The sequence below is a fragment of the Wyeomyia smithii genome, chromosome 3 (assembly GCF_029784165.1).
Source record: "Wyeomyia smithii strain HCP4-BCI-WySm-NY-G18 chromosome 3, ASM2978416v1, whole genome shotgun sequence".
In the NCBI taxonomy this organism is placed as follows: Eukaryota; Metazoa; Arthropoda; class Insecta; order Diptera; family Culicidae; genus Wyeomyia; species Wyeomyia smithii.
Window position 1 is genome coordinate 154,209,275 of NC_073696.1, and position 20,613 is coordinate 154,229,887.

General features: G+C 36.4%; 2 protein-coding genes and 2 long non-coding RNA genes across 10 annotated transcripts in view; 2 read left to right on the forward strand and 2 right to left on the reverse strand.

Moving 5' to 3' along the window:
• LOC129729720 (uncharacterized protein C05D11.13-like) overlaps window positions 1–11,797 on the reverse strand; it is an 83,965-nt gene extending 72,168 nt beyond the window's left edge. Inside the window, exons 1-2 of one of the 5 annotated variants that reach the window (XM_055688505.1) lie at window positions 11,611–11,786; window positions 10,227–11,208 (exon numbers count right to left, since the gene is read on the reverse strand). In XM_055688505.1, coding sequence (XP_055544480.1) covers window positions 10,231–11,160 — 930 coding nt within the window. In that variant the 5' untranslated portion in view covers window positions 11,161–11,208; window positions 11,611–11,786 and the 3' untranslated portion in view covers window positions 10,227–10,230. Of the gene's footprint in view, window positions 1–10,226 lie in introns of all 5 variants that reach the window. The other 4 variants (XM_055688503.1, XM_055688504.1, XM_055688502.1 and 1 more) reach the window with 4 other exon arrangements.
• Window positions 11,798–12,869: 1,072 nt separating this feature from the next.
• On the forward strand, window positions 12,870–13,659 carry LOC129732952 (uncharacterized). Its single transcript, XR_008729392.1, has 3 exons — window positions 12,870–13,167; window positions 13,278–13,336; window positions 13,461–13,659. It is a non-coding gene; the product is annotated as an uncharacterized LOC129732952 (long non-coding RNA).
• A 632-nt stretch (window positions 13,660–14,291) lies between these two features.
• LOC129729560 (uncharacterized) lies at window positions 14,292–19,592 on the forward strand. Of its 3 annotated transcripts, none has more exons than XM_055688218.1 (7): window positions 14,292–14,408; window positions 14,653–14,740; window positions 14,795–14,888; window positions 14,966–15,212; window positions 15,278–15,594; window positions 15,704–15,857; window positions 16,603–19,592. In XM_055688218.1, exon 7 carries the CDS (start codon window positions 17,061–17,063, stop codon window positions 18,519–18,521), a length of 1,461 nt encoding a protein of 486 aa, XP_055544193.1. In that variant the 5' UTR covers window positions 14,292–14,408; window positions 14,653–14,740; window positions 14,795–14,888; window positions 14,966–15,212; window positions 15,278–15,594; window positions 15,704–15,857; window positions 16,603–17,060; the 3' UTR covers window positions 18,522–19,592. The 3 variants fall into 3 exon arrangements, with proteins under 3 accessions (XP_055544193.1, XP_055544192.1, XP_055544191.1); XM_055688217.1 differs by having other exon boundaries at window positions 14,346–14,408; window positions 14,579–14,740; XM_055688216.1 differs by lacking the exons at window positions 14,292–14,408; window positions 14,653–14,740; window positions 14,795–14,888; ... (1 more) ...; window positions 15,278–15,594; window positions 15,704–15,857 and adding an exon at window positions 15,985–16,147.
• LOC129729562 (uncharacterized) lies at window positions 19,531–20,269 on the reverse strand. The gene is made up of 3 exons (XR_008728693.1): window positions 20,158–20,269; window positions 20,022–20,092; window positions 19,531–19,955 (listed from the first exon to the last, which is right to left on the reverse strand). It is a non-coding gene; the product is annotated as an uncharacterized LOC129729562 (long non-coding RNA).
• Window positions 20,270–20,613: the final 344 nt, after the last annotated feature.

Genomic DNA, 20,613 nt, shown 5'->3' on the forward strand with positions numbered 1-20,613 from the left:
ATATATATATATATATATAAATAAATATATATATATATATATATATATATATATATATATATATATATATATATATATATATATATATATATATATATATATATAAGCAATGATGCTTCGGGGCGAATCCAAACGAAAAATAAAAATTGCCGAGGAAGGAGCTTATACTGCCGTGGGCTAGGATTTTGACGTAAGCGCCAAAAGCACAAAATCGCTACAGATCTAAATCGTTTGCAAATTAACAGAAGCGCTTTATTACGCAAACTGATCTGATAGAATCTGAGTAAATATGATGTAAAACATACCCCATTGCTTTAACACTTTTATTTATGTAAACGCATTGTTTTAATGCCAACGTCACTTCTCTTGCAAAACAGCAAAACCATTTCAAAGTTTTGCACTAAAAGTGAGGTCGCGCACAAACATCTCCTTCGTTTCTATATGTTTAGACCGTTTACCAATTCGCTCCGAACGCACGAAAGCGATGCACGATTGATTGTCCTCATATATTATTGTAGGCCCCTTTTGTTCGAATCCTAAATCAGCTAGTATTCTTCGACCCAACAGGACCTTCTGTGTGGCTTCACTAAGCGCAATGTACTCCGATTCCATCGAAGAAAGCGCCACGATATTCTGCTGCTTGCTCTTCCAGGCTACTGCAGTGCCGCCTACCGTGAATACAAATCCTGATGTTGACTTGCGAGTTGTATGATCCCCAGACCAATTTGCGTCAGAATATCCCAATAACTTTGGTTCAGATCCGCTGTAATGTAGTTTCCAATCAATTGTTCCGCGTAGGTATCTTACGACACGTTTTGCGGCCGTCCAATCCGCCTCCAACGGTTGTAAAACTTTCCGAGCAAGGATAGAGGTAGCAACTGCTATATCAGGTCTCGCGTTCACAGAAACGTATAACAAGGCTCCCACTAAACTTCTGTAGTCCACATTATCCGGAAGCGGTGGACTATCTAAATCACCACGAGCGTAAGCTTCATCCATAGGTGTGCGAGAAGATTTCGCTTCACCTAGACCGAAACGTTCAGCAATGCGTTGAATATACCCCGACAGACACACACTGTAGTTTCCGTTGATTCGTTCAATCTGTAGCCCGAGGAAATACTTAAGATCTCCTAATCCGGTAGTTTCGAAATACTTTTGGAGCTCTTCGTGGACCCGATCTATTTCCTCTTCCTCTTTGCATCCGATGACAACATCATCTACGTATAGCATTATATTAACTTGCTTACCATCGACACATCGAACGTGCAGACATGGGTCTGCTGAGCTTGCAGTAAACCCCAAATGGTTCAGCACTTCGTTCATCCGTTGATTCCAGCAACGAGCAGATTGATGGAGACCATATACGGTTTTCAAGAGTTTACAAACTTATCCTTTGCTGTCTGGATTGGTATATCCTGGCTACCTTTTTGCTTTCAAAATGATCTTCTGAAATTTGTGGAATAGGAATATTTTCCGCTTTTGAAACATCTTCAACAAACTTTGCATCTCTACTTATAATCACCGCATCCGTTTCTGAATCGAGAAACCTATATGCCTTCCTTCCATCCGCATAACCGACGAAAATCATTCGGTTACTCTCTAGATCGAGTTTCTTTCTCTTTTCTTTAGGTCCGTGGACATACGCAATGGATCCAAAGATACGCAAATGTTTGTAATCCGGTCGCTTTCCGAACCAAAGCTTAAATGGCGTTTTACCAGTCGCGGAGCTAGGAAGTCGGTTTAATAGGTAGTTGGCAGTGTTTATAGCCTCACCCCAATACCTTTTGTCCATGTCAGCGTCACGTAGTAGGCAACGGGTCATTTCGATCAACGACCGGGGCTCAGCTTTGCCGTTTTGCTGTGGGCTGTACGGCGCAGTCTGTTGCAGCAAAATGCCTTCCTTCCGCAAAAAGGACTTAAGTGATTCACTCGAAAACTCTCCCCCTCCATCGGTGCGAAGAATTTTAGGCGTTTTCTCAAATTGCGTTTGAGCCAAATGAACAAATTCCCGGATCTTTTCTTCGGCTTGAGATTTGCGTTCTAGGAGATAGATTATGCAAAATCGGCTAAAATCATCGATTAACGTCAAAACATAACGGTTTCCGCTAGGGGTTTCTACTTCCATTTGTCCACATAAATCGGAATGGATCAAATCAAGAACTGCTTTTGATTTAGAATTTGATTGTGAGAAAGGCAAACGGGAAAGCTTACCCTCGCAATAGATATCACAAACCGATCGAATTCCACAGTCCGACATATTCAACCCTGTTCCCAAAGCATCACGTACAATCTTGATTATATCTTCTGGGTTACGGTGTCCCATGTGACGATGTGGGCATCCGTCCCGATGATTCGCTTTTACCAGCAACGACTGCTCATTTTCACGCTTCAGTTGGTACAAATTGCCATCCCGTAGCCGGTTACAACAACATTGCCATTCCTAATTATTTGACACTCACTTTTGTTGAACGTGACTTTATATCCTTCGTCAGTGATTTTGCTCACAGAGAGCAAGTTATTTTTCAAGTCTGGCACAAGCAGAACGTTTTTCAGTTTTAGATTCACTGGGTTACCACCACCATCACAAGCATCTACGCGACAATCGCCAACACCTCTGGAGTGCACTTTATTGCCATCGGCCAAACAAATTGTTTGTTTATGCGAAGTGTTCACTGACATGAGCTTCGAAACGTCCCCAGTCATATGGGAGGTACACCCCGAATCTAAATACCAATTTTTATTTTCATTCTTCGACAGCGCACTAAAATAAATTTCTTTTTCTTCTTGGACTTTATTCACTTTCTGCTTCGTGCTACCGTAGCCACGATTAGTTCCATCGCCGTTATTTCTCCGTTGTTGATCCTGGCTCCACTTTCGGCAATCCCTTTTAAAATGGCCCTCCTTGCCGCAGTAATGGCACTTTTGTTTTGATTTTGTGCCAGTCTGCAGTGCACGCTGAGGCTGTTCCGAACTTCTGCCGCCATAAATATCTCCACCATTATGTCTACTCCACTCGTCCAACAGTCGGCCTCTAACAAAATCCAATGAAAGTTCTTTTCCGGACGAGACTCAAATGACATAATGAGAGTATTATATGATTCTGGTAGACTGGAAAGAATTATCGCAATCAGCCACTGGTCTGTAATCTTTTCTCCTATCCCAGCGAGACGATTGTGCAATAAGGTTATTTCGGAAAGATGGTTGGTCATACTGCCTTTTTCTGGCATATGCAGCGAAATCAACTTCCGCATCAAACTTTTCCGCACATCGACTTTCTCTCGTGGTGTGACTGTAGTGCTGCCCACATTTCTTTCGCAGTGGTTTTACCCATGACGTGGCATAACTGTGTGTCCTCTAGCGCTAACCCGATTACGGATCGTGCAATTCCGCCCTTCAGAGTCCAGTCGTTCGTTGGTTCTGCTTCTCTCTCGTTTTTAACTATAGCAGCAAGACCCTTCTCACCGAGAATAAGGTTGATCTTAAACTTCCATAGAGGCCAGTTGTGATACCCTAACTTTTCGATCGAAACCTTTTCCGCCATTTTGTTCACACGACAAAATACAATTTCCGCCTGATTTACCCGGCGATGAATTCTTAACTAATTCATACCGATTTCTATGCAAACCGTACTAATTTCCACCACTCAACGTATCTGGGCACATAACCTGTTTGTTTATATAAGACGAGTGGGGAAATTGACTTTAAATTGACAGATAACTATATTTAATCATCAAACACGTTTTAGTTTATTCAACCGTAAAAAAGGAAATTCTTGACAGAGTAATAGTTGTTCTCTTCTTCTCTGGTCATTAGCAGAGTTGCCAGAAAGTACAGAACGAATGAGGCAAATGATAATTGAATATAAATGATGACGTCAACAAGCGTCACTGATTTTGAAAACACGAATGCTTACAAAAACATCCATCACATGGGAAACCTGTTGACCTGTTGACTGTTGTTGTTATTGTTGTGGCCACCAACCAAATGGCAAAGACACAGTACAGCTGAAGAGGTCCCAGGAATCGTCATGTTGAACGGGCGCGTTGAGGCAGTAGGTGTGAAGGAGGATAATTCATAACTTGCCGGGTACGGATTCAGTACTTCACCACGTTGGAAAGGAATAAGCTGAAGATTGGGTGGAGGTCGGAAAAACTGGTCCTTCGCTGCAGCGAGAAGCACACGGTCAGGCGGTAGTCGGTTGTAATTTTCATTGAGGTTGCGATTGTAATTCTGGTTGTTGTTATAGTTGCTATTGTTGTAGTTATTAATATTGTAGTTGTTATTTTTGTTGTTGTTATTGTTGTTGTTGTTATTGTTGCTGTTGTTTTTGTTGCGATTATTGTTGTAGTTGTTGTTATTGGTGTTGCGGTTGTTGTAGTTTAATCCGAGTGGAAGCGTTAGTCATCAGTTTGCAATCTACGAAATATACCGTGCTTGCGCTACACTACGCTAGTTTCGGAAAAAAGAGAGAAACTAACAGAGAGATGGAAATATATCTATTTTCGAGTTCAACTACGGAACTCCTGTATACTTCCATTATTGTTCCAGTTGAAACAAAATAACGACTCGCGCCTTTTGATTTTTTTGCCTTAAACACAATGCGCATAATGTACATCAAATAACAAAAAGGAAGAAGAGGAAAATATAGCCCAGGAAGGACAACTTTACGGCGCAGCGAGAGCTGACTGAAGGTAAAAATACTACATGGTATACAGCCCTAGGGTTGTATGAAATGGTGACGTGGGACTAAACACTGTAATTAGGGGATTTTTTGTTCCAAAATAGACAGAGTCCGCAGAAAGAATCAATGTGTTTGCTCGGTGACTTACTTTTATTTTCAGCCTTAGAAAAAATATCGTTTATATTTGGCGATTAATGCCTGCAGAATTTTTTGTGCAAACAACAAGTATTTGACAAAGCACAAGCTTATCGTTCTTGTTGCAGAAGCACCAAGAATTTCTCGTAATGCGTCAAAGTCAGAATTAACTCTATATCCTCAAAAACCAAATCCAATAATACATACGTTATCATAATGAATGGTTTTGTCTTATTTAACTCTGATTAAATCAAATTTATAATATGAATCTTACTTTCAAAATAATATGGGAGCCCTTACGAAAGCTCATTAATTGGCAAAGGGGCCATCCACATACCACGTGGACAGATTTTTTACCGATTTTGACCCCCCCTTCCCCTCCGTGGACAACTGCCCATATAAATTCTAAAAAAATTGTATGGACCGTGGACATTAGCCAAACCCCCCCCCCCCCCAAAGCTGTCCACGTGGTATGTGGATGGCCCCAAACATAAGAAAATATTTTAAAATATTTTAAACAAAATTATCAACAAGTTTCAGCATAAAATCGTGGCAACCAACAATTCCATTTTTGTTTTTTGCTTGACATTTTTTTTCATTTGCCTACAATTACATTCGCTGTATTACGAAGACAGTTAATAAACGTTTATTATGGAAAAGTATAAATGATAAAATATCATATAACAATTTTGAAATGTGAGAAAAAATTCGAAATAAATTTTAGTAAATGGACCAAAAATTCTCAAGCATTCACCGGCTCTTACTCTTCTATAAATTTGCATATTTGTAGAAGTTAAGTTAAGTTGTAGTTGTAGTTTTCGATACTATCCGGTCACGATTATTTAGTGAATATCGAATATAAAATATAATGAACATAAATAATAACCGTTGCAAAAATGTACAATTCTTGTTGAGTAATTTATGGTAATCATATTCATGAGATAAACTGTCAATCACCATCAGCAGCAGCATTGCAGTTTTTCCTCGATTGCACACGAATAGCAATGTACTAACAGAAGTGTACCACTGCAGTACAAATAGTACCGCGCGCTGCAGTACGAATGGAAGTGTACCGCTGAAATGTACGAATAGAAGAGTACCGCTGCAATCACAGACGACGAGAGACCTGCTGCTTTCTGCTCCACTGGTACTGTTGCTTATACCAGCATGTTTTCATTCAAGACATCAGTTTTTGTTACGTTCTGACAGCAGGTTCAGGAATTGTTCAAGAATGAGGCTTGTTTCAAACTGTTCGGAAAACTTTTACCTTCGAGACATCACATTAGTCTAAGCTCATAGAAGCAAAAATAAATTGACCTATTGGGACTCTGTCAATTTTTTTTTCGATATTGATACAGAGAATAACACAGAGAACGGTTGGTGTCCATTCACGTCGTCTGTGCTAGGAATGCTTGCATGTAATTGGTTCATTGTTCGCGTAAATTTGTCATTGAAACTTTTAATCAATTTTACCGCTTAGCAATGAAATTAGAGTGATAACTAGCATATAGCAAAATTGTTCTACATTTTATCTATCCAACAACGTATTGGTTATTGTTATCCTTCATGTGGTTATACTGTTATTAACGCTTGAAATCTGACGCAACATTTGCCAGTTTCATTTCCAGTTTTACAGAATGCATCTCAGTATAGTAAACAAAGACGTAGTCCCACGTCAAAAATATTGAGGGGCTTTATTATTGCGATTCTAAGATTTATAGCATTTTGAAAGTTTAAACGCGTTTTTCTCAAAACCATGTTTTCAAAATCGGCGAGCAGTAGAACCTAAAAAGTTTACAGTTAAAAGTTTAATTGTAGCTTCTTCATTAGATTATCTAGTGAAGTACACACGATTTCAGCGATTGATTAAAAACAACAAAAGTTATAAACAATTAAAGTTGATTTTTTTTGTCGAAAATTATTTTTTTTGTTTAAACCGTTGTCATTTTGCGGAGAAAAATTCTAAAACTATAATCATGTGTACTTCACTAGCGACACTTATGTAGATAATGAAAATAATTGTGTTTTGAAATCTAGTTTCGGGAAAAAGAGAGAAACTGGGGAGAGAGGCTGGCAACAAGGCCAACTAAGTGCTGTGCGCGTTCTGCCTCTACGTAAGTTTTTAGTCATAAAGACAGTTTTCTTGAATATAATAATAGTACCATTAGTGGAATCCCAAAGTTTAAGTTTAAGTTCTTCTGCTACCCGCCATAGTGAAGGAGAAAATCGGTGGATCGTTCGGAGCATGATAAGTATCATTTTATTTTTAAGTCTTGTTTACTTGAGCACAGTCGGATCAGTTACGAAAAGTACCGATTATTTTTAATGCTCGCAGCGCCACCGCCGTTCGCTGGCGTGTAGATGATTTGACAATTGGGGCTGTTCTGGTGTGAATGAAAAATAGATAGTTTCAGCAGTTCTTTAATAGATGGCAATATACAAACAGTTGCGCTCACTGATGTGATTTGTTAGCAAAATTAGCGGCGGTGTCCCATTAATTTCACGTATAATGTCTCATAACGGTGTATAACATGAAGAAATTCTTAACTTAATCTTTGAGAACTTCACGAGAAGTAATTCAATTTTTCTTTCATATATTGATACATAAAGACTATAAATACTCACAGAAATTATTGGAAAAATCAATTAAACACTTTAAGTACTTTGAGCTTGTGTTTTTCGATTTTCAAGCTTTTAGTTATATGTTTCAGCTAAATTGTTTAAATAATTATGATTGAACTTTGTGGCGGCGTGACATGAATTCACGACAACTGTACTATGATAAATTTGGCGGTTTTAATTGAAATTATAAATATGTTTGGCGTGTTTGTATTTTTATAACTTCTTTGGCTTTGGATGCATGGAATTTCGCCAGTTTTTCAATTTTAATAGATAGATTTTGCGTTCCTGCCTAACCCCCTGAATCCAACTCTGTAGTACTTACGGGAGTGTCACTGAGTCGGTGGCATCTCATTAAGTAAATGTTACATCATCAATATCCTTTCTAATATCCCCAAGCTACGGTAAAGATGGGTGTGGCCAGCAATGATGACTATCGGGCCTACTTCATCTCAGATTGGTTTAAATGTTACTCCCAAACATTGTACCTCATACAATCCGAACAGAAGCGTTAGTCATCAGTTTGCAATCTACGAAATTTACCGTGCTTACGCTACGCTACGCTAGTTTCGGGAAAAAGAGTGAAACTAACAGAGAGATGGAAATGTATCTATTTTCGAGTTCAACTACGGAACTCCTGTATACTTCCATTATTGTTCCAGTTGAAACGAAATAACGACTCGCGCCTTTTGATTTGTTTGCCTTATACACGATACGCATATCGCCTCAGTGCGCTGTATGGCGTATCAGATGCGCTTAACAGCGCATTTGATGCGACATTATGCGCATTGTGCATTAGGTAAAAAAATCAAATGTCGCAAGCCTTTTTTTCGATTTTCAGCTTTAACGTAATACATCCGTAGAAGTGAAAAAAATCCGTAGATCTACGGATAAATCCGTAGGGCTCTATTACACTCTTTGACCGAAGCCTGTATTACACTCTTTGACCAATGGTCAAATACTTGACCTTCTAACATAATGGTCAAATTTAATCGACACCATATTTGTTGTTTGCCCCATGTAAAAATTGAAGAGTGACAAACAATTATCTTTGACCAAATTTTTATGTCAAAAAGTGACAAATATTTGACGCTTGGTCAAAGAGTGTATTAAGCCTCTGCCAGGCTGAACGCCAACGGGCGAGATTTTTGCCGTAGGTTAATTAACAGCTCTACTTACGGCTGTTTATTTACCTACGACAAGAATCTCGCCCGATCGCTCGCGTTGGCATTCAGCATGGCAGGGGCCTTAGAGCCTCAAGCGTCAAATATTTCACTTTTTGACAGATAAAAATTTGGTCATTGTAATTGTCACTGTCTAATTTTTATATGTGGCAAATACGGGAAAACAATCAAAATTTCAAATAAATTTGACCATTATGTCAAATATTTGACCATTGCACAATGGTCCAGAAACCAAATTTAGGGGGAAATTTGGGTCTAGAGCTCCATAGCAATATTTTAGAGAAAAACTTTCTTCTACAAAGTTGTTACATATAATAAAGCACTCATTGAAAAAATATCAAAAATTAGGGTGACCAACATTTTCGATGCAATCAAGTATCTAACTTTTTTATCTTTGTAGATAGAAGAAAAATTTGTTCTACAATGTTATAGCTCCATTAATTTGAAGTAACTTTGTAATAAAAAAAAGTTTTTCTCTATCTTTGAAAACAACTGATTTATATTGAAAAAACATATTTTACGCTCTAACTTTTTTATTTCAAGTTTCATCTCAAAACTGTCTTTGAACGACTTTTAGAGCTTTTTAAGAGAAACAATCTGCAACGCTGACATCGTAAATATCTCAATTTTACTCAAAGTTATTATTATTTTTCATCAAAAATATGCGTTTTTCATTTGTATGTCATTCATTTTGGGGCAAACATGAAAAATATCTCTTGGTTTCATTTTAAAGGGCATACTTGACTCTATAAATGGAGGAACTTTTAGAGATATGTTATTTTTTAAATTTGAGTAAATTCAATTTAAAAAACAAGCCGAAAATTTCAATAATTTTATACATTATGCATATAAAAGCACCCAGATTTATTTTTTGGTATTTTTTCTTATAACTAGACGTAATTACCTTTAATTTGACCCAAAAAGATCGAAAATCGATCAACTGGTTCAAAAGTTATGATTTTTTTTTAAATTAAATACAACTAACACAGTCGTTTTTTATGGTCACCCTATTTCGAAGTTGGTCACGCAAAGTGCTTCAATTATGCTCAAAATCGCAGGGATGCATCTATGTTGAAAATAATCAAACCCGTATTGTTTCGTTGGGTTGTTAAGGGGACCTACTTCAAATTAATGGAGCTATAACATTGTAGAACAAATTTTTCTTCTATCTACAAAGATAAAAAAGTTAGATACTTGATTGCATCGAAAATGTTGGTCACCCTAATTTTTGATAATTTTAAATGAGCGCTTTATCATATGTAACAACTTTGTAGAAGAAAGTTTTTCTCTAAAATGTTGCTGTAGAGCTCTAGACCCAAATTTCCCCCTAAATTCGGTTTCTGGACCATTGTGCATTGGTCAAAGAATGTAATACATGCTGTAGATCTGTCAAGCCTGAGTTCAACACATCGTCAGTAAATTTTGAACCACCATAACATCAAGATCTAATGTTGAACCCTGAGCAACATCGGATACTCAGCTAGTATACTATAAAGTTCTCATAAAAAATCATTTAATATTGAAATCAAAAGAGCAGGACCAAAGTTACAGTAATTTGAAGTGAACTGCAACTTGAAGAAATTGGAATTTTATGATTTTATAATTACCCAATCAATCCTTCTGTGGCGTTTCCTTCAGCGTTGTAGAATATAACTGCAAATCTTCAGAGCCTTTAGGTGTTAAATGGGACATTCGGTCACTTTTCATATGTGTCGAAGCAGAAAAATCAGGATAATAAGTTTGAGAAGGGTAGGCTGGCGGGTAAGTATTATGATGACCGTTTTTAAGATGTGAATAATTAAGAAATGTAGGGAAAGCAACAAACTCGTTGTAATTGATAGAATAGTTTTTAACCTGTGTGTAGGACTGTTCTCTGCACATTAAATCTGTATTCTGGGTTTGATGGATGGTAGTGTTATTCATACATTGTGCTTTTACATCTGTTTTGCTTTCAATACTTTTACCAACAAAACTTTTAACCTGTAAATTTTTAGTGCTGCGAAATGATCGCGCGTATTCTGCTTTTTTTCGATTGCGCTCGGCTCTTTCTTCAGACGTTTCTGATAAAAATTTATGGCGGGCTCTTGCTGCCCCTTTTTCTAAACGAATCTTTCGTTGTTCCGGTGTTTCATTAGCCCTTACCTCTCGCATACGCTGTGCTAATCTTGCCTTTCTAATTTCTTTTTGTTCTGGCGTCTCCATTGCTCTCCTCAACCTTTGCCTCATAGCGTTCCGCATATGCCGTAAAGATCGCTCGGTTTCAGTTTCATTTTGTCTTCTTTTTCGGTTGCTCTCAGCGTTTTTAGCTAAGCGAAGTTTGTATTCATCAAATGTTTCTGAAGCTCTTTTTTGTCGCATTCGTTCAGCGTTTTTAGCAAGCCTTTTGACTCTAGCGGCTTCGCTCTCACCAAGCATACGTCGCTGGGCTTTAGTTAAATTAGTATGGAAATTTATATCTGTTAAAGTTTCTGCAACAGCTTGTGCTTGCGGTTGAACAATATTGTATAGGTTTGACGTTGGCGTTGTAAAATGAGAGTTCATTGTTATTTATGAAAAATTTTAAAATACTAAACAAACTTTTTGATGCAACTGTAATATGGGATGTATGAGAAAACTCGCGACTGCGAAGTCAAGAGATTTTAAAGGCTGTTTTCTCCTACGTGTGTATAATGTCGCGCAAAGAGAATCTATCAATCGTTTCGGCAACACAGTTTTTGTGTCATTCGTTGCCAAGAACTATACAGTTCTGATTTTCACCATGCATAAGCGAATATCATTTTTTGAAATTCTTCACAAAGTACACAGTTTTGAAAGATTACACCAGTGATGCTTTGCTGAATTTAACAAAACCAGTGTACAGGTTTAATGTTGGATTTAAAATGAGTAGTAAAACTTCGGAAAAACACATATTTTTTTATCACGCTTAATTACAACACTTTTAATCCACTCCCAACATTATCACTTTGTTTATTTACATTGCTCGATTGGTACCCTCGTTTGACACTGATTTGGTTCCTTTGGTTTCATCTTTGCGCGACGCTATATCATATAAACACAGACTCTGTCATATACGATAGACCTAGAGTGCCTGTAAATATATTGAGTGGCGACACTGTCAAAATTGGAATAAAAATTATCTGTCAGTGTCATTCCAATTGAGCAAACAAACACGTGTGGGGAGCTAAGAGGAGAGTGGCCAAGTGGCTTCTTTCTCTTCTTCTTTGCTATGAAACATATCCCCGGTTGAATATTATTTTTGTCTGCCTTACGCAAAATCCAGTGCAACCAGAACAATTTATTTATTTGATATTTTTATTTAACAAAAAACACAACAATGAAAATTGGATTACAAACAACATATAAAACAAAACAACAAAACTTCGTCCATATTTATATCATCATACTACCACTTCCAAACTTTTTTTTGTTTTTCTGACTTCGGACTTTTTATAGAGAGCAGTATGAAAAATACTTGGCGAAACACTTAATTCCTGTTGCAAAATCAAGGGGAAAATTGCTTGTTTTCAAGAAAAGCTTGATTTCACGTTACCACGAACAACTAAATAAACAACATAATAATAAAAAGAAATACCTTCACTGCATTTTCGACTATTGCGTGAGATTTTAAAATTTGGAATATCTTTTTCAGATTTTTCGCATATTTTTAGCCACTGTCGATAAGGTTCTGCATTCTTGGGAAATCGATAAAATTTTACGACCAAACTCTTGGCACTTCATTCAAATTCTTTTTTGCTTTTTTTGTCCCACGAAAACAAAATTCTCGCCAAACATGTGAAAAGGGCCCATGTGCCATATGTAAACAAGCCAAATTTTCTCGTTTTTTGATTAATACAAGCGAAATCTGCCCTTACCAATAAGCTTTATTGATAAAAGAATTTACTCTTAATCAAACAATCTTATTTGTACGGGTAGATTAAGCTTGTATTTATTGAAAAACGTGAAATTGTGGCTTGTTTACATATGGCACATGGGCCCTTTTCACATGTTTGGTGAGAATTGTGTCCACAATATTTCACTTTTACTTACTCAATGACTGGGTCGAACACCAGCTGTTTAGCAACACGGCAAGCTGAACCCCTTTTGAATATTGTCACACAAGCGTGCTGTCAAAATCAACCAATCACGTTTGGAGCAAAAAACCTGGAGCAAACCGAGGTATCATCTTGGCCACTCTTCTCTTAGGTGGGGAGAAGAGAAAAGACCCGTTAAAAAATTTTGACAGATGGTATTATACGCGTGTATCAACTAAATCGGGTGTTTGTGCAATCGACATATTGATCAGTCAATTTCGTCAAACCACGTATGTTGACTATTTTTGTCACCTGATTTCTTGGATAATTAAATCAGTTGTCGTAAGATGTGAATTTAATCTGTTATAAGATCGCTTTATTATATAAAGTAAAATCGGATGATATTTTTTATGTTGATTAGTAAGCAAACAAAAAAGAATTTCGTAGTGTTTTTCAAAATGGTTCCGGGAGTAGAAGCAGCATAAGATTTTTCGTCGGATAATTCTATATATCTCTGGTAAATAAAAGCACATTTTTGAGTATTTTACAATTACTCACAGTTGCATGAATCGTTTTTGTGACTTCTTTAATCATTAACAGATGATAGCAACTGTTTTTAACTTTCAGACAAATTTCCTGTTGCACTTCTACATTTCGCAAAAGATTTATTTTGTCTTTCATCTCAGGTAAAAGAATTTATTATATAATGATAATGAGTAAGATTGTGATCTATTAATCCAAAACAAAAACAATCTGAATATTTGGAAACCTTTGATGATTCTTTAACCGAAAATGTTTTGTTCCGTTCAGATGCTTGGAACAGAAACCGTTTATCGACAGGGCACTGGAAGGTTACCGGGATCGGAGCCGATTCAAAGCCCTTATTCAACTCCCCGGCTGTACGAGCAACATCTAAAGCTTAACCGGCTGGTTCGATACCTTTAATAGGAAGATAACGCTGTCCAGATGTGCCACTGAAGGTATGGATCGGCTGCGATGTAAGTTAAAATATAAGTTCAAATTAAAACTTAACTTTCAACTTTATACATGGATTAATCAGCCTATTTAGTATGCTTGAATAAAAATAATCTCTCTACTAATCTGCATATTTAATCTGATTTAATTGGATTTAGAAAATGATCCACCGATTTCTCAACCTATTTCGTATGGATCTGGCAATTTCATCATCAGACTAATCTCCCTGTTTCGTCTGGTTTCGTAAATAGGCTCGAACAAAATCACCCTAAAATCACTCGATTTGGTTGGTTTTCGTCGACCGATTTCGTATACTGATCAATCGGTAAACCCCCCTGTTAAACTCCCATAAGAGTTGTTGCAACAATCAGTTGATTCGTCGGAATCGAAATCGGGCAATTGTGCCTATGAGAATGTACTAAATATGGGAAAAAATAGGAGGGTCTTTTTAACGGGGATGTTCAGTGTTACCAGTGTTACCAGCGTTACTTTGGATGACACGACGCCACTCTATAGTACACGCTCATTCTGGATAACCCAAAACTGAGTCAAAACCTAATCAGTTTCGCTAAAACCGTACACTCAAAATAATTTTCACGTCACTCTTACATGAAAATTCCTGTAATTTGAAATCTTCTATCATTTTGCATGATTTATGTGATATCGATAGCATCGACGTGAAAAACACATGAGCACTATGTTTTATCACGTACTTCCTACGTGAACTCGACAAACGTCAGACAGAATAAAAAATAATCACATCAATGTTACGTGAAATCTCAGGTAGTTTGAAGGCTTTAATTTTTCATGTGGACATGATGAATTGTATACAAAAATCCCTTGAATCTTACGTGTCCATCACGTACATTTAAAACATTCATCATGTCAAATTTACGTGAAACAACAGGTACTTTCATTTTCACTATAGTATTCAATTTTTCATGTGACTATAGTAAATTGAATGTTCATATCCCCTAAATCTTATATGTTTATCACATGCTGTGTACGTGATGTCGACAAACGTCAGGCAAAGAAAAAAAGTTACGTGAATTTCAGGTGAGAAAATTTCAAAATTCAAAATGGCGAAGCAACTGACTGACTACAATCCCGAACAGGTAAAAACTCCTAAGATTTTCACAAGAACGCAGACTTTGCAATATATTTTATAGGATACCAGTGTCATTGCCATTGAAGCATCCGACGAGAACATATTGGTGGAATACCTCAATTACAGCCAAGAACCGAGCGAAGAATTTCCGGCAGGTGAATTTCAAAAAAATGGAAGATTTTTTTATGAATTTTGGAAGATTTTTTAGAAATATGGTATGATTTTTTTTCAGAGCCCACTGAAGTGCTCGAAAAAACATTTCAAGGCTTCACTCCATATAAATTATTGGAAATTCTAAAGCGGACCGAAACAAAAATATTTTACGCAGAGCTAAACATACAGAATTGTCAGAGGCGTCACAATTAAAGTTAGCTGAAATAGTAGCGAAGCATCATATATCTCTAGGAAAGAAGACGACAGCGGAGGATTTGGAAAAATACAGTCTGGCCATCGTTACGCTCTTCAAACTAGAAAGAAAGGTAAAATAGTTTTTTCAGACATTCGGACTTTTCGAATATTTGAAAATAATCTCATTGCTTTTTAGGAGAACTACTATATCCCACGCGGTGGTGACCGGAAGAATCCCGGTGGCAAAATTGCCAATAAAATTGGCAATTTAAAGCAGAGCAAAAGAAGAAGTGATTTAAGGGAAGAAGAGCACGTAAAGAAAATAAAACAAAATCGTGTTGTTGACGACATACCGGATACAGAGGCTACAGTGTGGCTCAGCCTGAATCTACAGTCTTAAATAAATGGCCTACAAGTTTTTCATCCAGAAAACACCTACTACGTAACCTGAAAGCCGTCCCCCAATTATTAAAAAGTTTTCCTCATTACCGGGACACATTTGGCTATCAGCTGGTAAGGACCAAAGAATAAATCAAAACATATGACCAGATTATATCTAATTTACTTTTACCGTAATGTTGACATAAAATCTTAACGGTTAATTTTTTTCATTTTGTTCCAGATTGACACAGACTATTCTCAACTTTTTTTGGATTTGCCCAATGGACTGCAAAAACTTATGACGATTGGTGAAAGCTTGAAAGTATATTTCAAAAAGCGTTCGTACGATCCATCAGCAGTCGATCTGATGAAATATCTTGATGGTTCCAATGAAGGTATGTTCAAACGCACACGAAAGTATGTTCAAATTGTTAGACATCACCAGTAAGTTGGTTTTAATCAATAATACGTATACTGCTGCTGATTAGTATTTTTGTAATACTGGCAGCTTTGCCACACAGCTGCATTTGTTTCGGTTCGTTCAGTTCGTGTTTGTTGTTTTCTGTCACTTATTCATTTCGAGAATCTGTTATTGTAAATTGTGGATAGAATGTGCGTAATCGAGATTATTAAGAATATGGCAAATGCTTCCAACTTATCATTTCTTTTCCTTGGACAATGCCAGGTAATTAAAAGATATTCTCCAGTTATGTGGTAATCAAATATATTCGTAACACTAGAGTGGATGGGCAAATTCTATAGATCATGAGAGGGAGGAATTTGATGTTCATTTGATGTTTGTATCACTAAAGCGAAGTCTAACTGGTATGAGTGATGAAGAATGAATATGTCTCTATTTGATTGTTTTATTTTGTTACTCTGAGTTTAATTTTTAAAGAATGCATCATGAATGTCTGGTATAAGCATTTTGGAAAAGCTGGTTGTCACTAATCTCGTAAATGAAGAAAATAATTCTGCAACCACTTTTGGTACTATCTGTTGGTACAAAAATCATTATTTGAATATCACTTGTCGATTGTTGCCTTCATTAAATAATGGCGCTAAATAGGAAGCTATTTAGTTTTAAGAGAATGTTTTTGTCATCGATTGCAACTAATTCTAATCTTGTTATACTTTCAGATGCCAGGATCTGCGCTCTACTGCTTTTGTTGAATACTGTATTACCACCTATTTCCGCTGCTGTTCGCTATAAACTGTAGCCCAGGAAGACACAATAATTTTTGTTGAGAACGAAAAAGAGGTTATCACGAAAATTGAAAACGTTAATGCCGGGTACAAAGAGCGCGGACTACCAGTTGCACCTAAGTTAGTATTTTTTGGCAGTGGGATAAATAATCTCAGTGGTAAATATATGGTGGTATTCGGTGATCTGCATTACGAGCTTACTTCGGCTGCGAGAGCGACGGATGTATTAGTCAAACTGACCGCAGTCCTCAACCTACCGTACGCGAAGCTGTCCAAATTGGTTTGGCATTTCCTGAGCGGCGTTGTATATGAAATTCCACAGCGAGAGTCTTACGCCAGCATTAATCAATTACGTAATTTTGTGGATACATCGTCATAGTTTTTAAACAACCATGTTCGGTTGCATGCTGGAAAATTGCAGCAGGTCATTCAGCATTGCCAATGAATATCTTCATCATATTAAAATTCAACATATGGTACCAACAACATTCAAATACATATGTACAGTACAAAAATGCGGTCAGATTTTTTCCAGCTACTTTCCCTTCAAAAAACATATCGTAAAGCATCAATTAACTTCTTTTAAAAGCGAACATGTTATGGATACTATTACAAATTTAGTCATAACTGCCAATGATACATCACCAGATGATGTGTCAATCAAAAAGAGAAAAAAAGAGAACGAATCACAAGAACCTGGTTGCTCATGGAATAGTTTGAATCAAATCGATCGATCTGCATTGAACTTTACGCTGAAACAACATGCAAAAAGCAATTTCAATAGGAAGGATGTTTATTCGGTGCAAAATGATGTAACAGAACTGCTAACGAAACTATCAAATCACATCGTTAGTTTGAACGTGGCCTCATCCGACATAGATAACACTTTCATATTCAACAGTACAATGGAACAAATAAAAGTGATGTTTAAAAATGTAAACTCAGATTACAAGTTATTTAAATACATTGAGTCTACTATAGGTTTACAAACACCATCTGTAATAACTGTTGAAAACAATGAACGATCGGTTTTTCCAATTCAACAACTAGAAATAGATAAAGAGCCTGCAAAAAACTTTCTTATTATCATGCCAATCTTATATCAAATTAAAACCTTTTTTGAGAGTGAAAATATTTTTGAACAGACTATTGAAAATCAAACCCGCTTGGAAAAATCATCGGTAATCGCAAACTTTATCAATGGTTCCAAATGGCTGCAAGTGAAAGAGAAATATGGCAATGAGATTGTGATCCCAGTTTGGCTGTATGGGGACGAATTCGAAGTCAACGACTCCCAGAGCTCACACAGCAATCGACATTCAGTGAGCGGAATCTATTTTAGTTTCCCAACCATCCCAGAAACTTACGCTTCGAAGTTGAACAATATATTTGTAGCAGGAATGTTGAAAAAGATTGACATTAAAGACGTCGGTATAAACAAACTGTTCGGAGCTATAATAGAAGTGTTTACACACATAGAAGTTGAAGGTATAAAACTAGAAATTGAAGGAAAAGCAGTGCAAGTAAAATTCGTATTAAGCTTGTTACAAGGCGACAATTTGGGAATTCATTCCATACTTTCGTTCTCCAGCGGTTTGAATGCAACTTTTCACTGTAGATTCTGTAGGAGACCCAAAGAGCTTTTTAAAACAGATGTAGTTGAACATGCAGATTGCGCCCGTCGTAGAGTGGATTATGAAGAAGATGTAGAAATAAATAAGCTTTGTGAAACTGGTATTGCAGGATGTTCCATTTTCAATAATTTACCTTCTTTTCATGTGACAGAAAACAGAAGTGTAGATGCAATGCATGACTTGTTCAGCACTGGAGTGTGTAAATATGGACTCGTTTAAGTGTTGAACAACTTTATCTATACTAAAAAATATTTCACTCTGAAAATTTTAAATACTCGTAAGAAGGACGTCGCGGAGTTATCAATTAATAATGAGCTCTCTCGAATGCCCGATATAACCGAATCATTCAACAGTAAAGACAAACGTCGATCAGTTTCGTTCAGAACAACATCAAACGAGATGCTCGTATTTTCTCAAAATTTTAGTTTAATAATCCAGTGTGGAATTATGCCATTACGTTGATACAGATGGTTGATCTATGTTTGAGTTCATCGTTCTCTCTTGAAAATATCGATGAATTGAGATGTTTGATTGCATCTCACCACACCTTATACAAAGACTTATTCAAAAGAGATCTCACCCCGAAACATCACTTCCTAGTGCACTATCCTAGCATAATTCTCTCATCAGGACCAATTTATAAGATGATGTGTTTCCGTAATGAGGCTAAACACAGAGGATTCAAGCGGTATGCACATGTGATGGCTTCTAGGAAAAACATATGTTATACATTGTGCGTCAAATCATATCTACAATTTTCAAACGATGTTCTTAATAACACCTTTTTCAAAACTAATGAGTCCAACAACTTTTATTTGTCAGATTTGAGATTAAGGAACTACTTTCATAAGTTAATTCAACCCTTAATAATTGCCACGCAGTTCCATGTTTTACTTTCCAGTTTTTTTACTCATAAGAATACAAATTATAAGACTGGTCAGTTTGTAGCGAAGTTCTACTCTAATAACATTCTGTTGTATGAAATCATAGAAGGATTATCATTCGAAAATAAATATTATTTGGTTCTTCACAGGTGGAAAGCTGGAGACTTTCACGAACATTATCAAGCTTACGAATGCTTAGTTAGGACCGAGATAGTTGAGATTATGAAGCAGATTTTTTTTCTAGCCCTCCATTTTCAATCATAATTATTGATCGGATCATAAATGATGAAATCGCAGGTAAAAAAATGTTGTTTAGAAAAAACAGATTATTTAACAGCACTGCAGAACAATAAACGTACAAAATAAGTTTGATGCCTGTAATACAGAAGCAATAAAAACGTTTACAAATACCTTGTAACTTGAGCGATTTCGTTTTTGTGCATTTTACAAGATTTAAGTGAAATAGGATTACCCCTTTATTATCACCGATCTCTTTTCTTGCTTCTTCCAATGACTTACATCAAGGCTTTGTATTTCCGATTGGTTGATCATACTACAAGCTAATATTACTCGTACAAAGTTACCCGAATAATACGGCAAGAGGTACAGAATAAATAATATGTTGGTGCTCATACACGCACATGTTTACATAACATTTTCTTCTAGTTTTCTACCAAATCTGTGGCATGACGTTGACCGCAACCGTTAGCAACAATCCGTAAGAGCAATTTAGTTTTAATGGTTGCGATGATCTAAAGGGGACCTAGACCTAAAATAAAAAGAGATTTTTTCCATTTGAAAACCATCTCCATCATCTATTGAAAACTATCATTACAAACTGTAAAATTCAATGGATTTTCGTATAGACATCATGTTACTGACAGATAGTTTTTACGTGAAAGCCCGCTAAAAAGTATTAGAACACTATATAGCCATTACTGGAAAATACACTGAGTCTGTAAATGGCTTACTCATGTGAAAGTCATATAAAATTTACGTGAAAACTTGGGTGGAAAATATTCACATAACTTTTCCGGTAACTATAACGTGAAATATATTTTGAGTGTATGTACTCAAAATTGAGTAGAAGTTGTTTTACTCATTTTTGAGTACCACCGAATGTTATAAAAATTGAGTAAATATTACCCATATTATACCTGATGCGCGATGCGTAAAAGTTACTCATTTTCGTCTCAAAAATGAGTACTTTAAGCTTCAATGAGGGAATTTCGGAAAAATTATCATTATTGCCCGTTGCAACAATGTTCAGACTCTCACGCAACTTCGTACTGATAATTTATTTTCCCGTGCTCACCAATACATTGAAACGATAATTGTCGATGGTAAATATTTGTTTATGTTTACAATAGTTTTGTTTTTTTATCTTCTATCAGTTTCAACTAATATCAACTTATATATACTGAATT

Bases quoted from the DNA above. Each gene is read 5' to 3' on its own strand.
- LOC129729560 (XM_055688218.1), top strand. From the start codon at position 17,061: ATGTTCGGTTGCATGCTGGAAAATTGCAGCAGGTCATTCAGCATTGCC.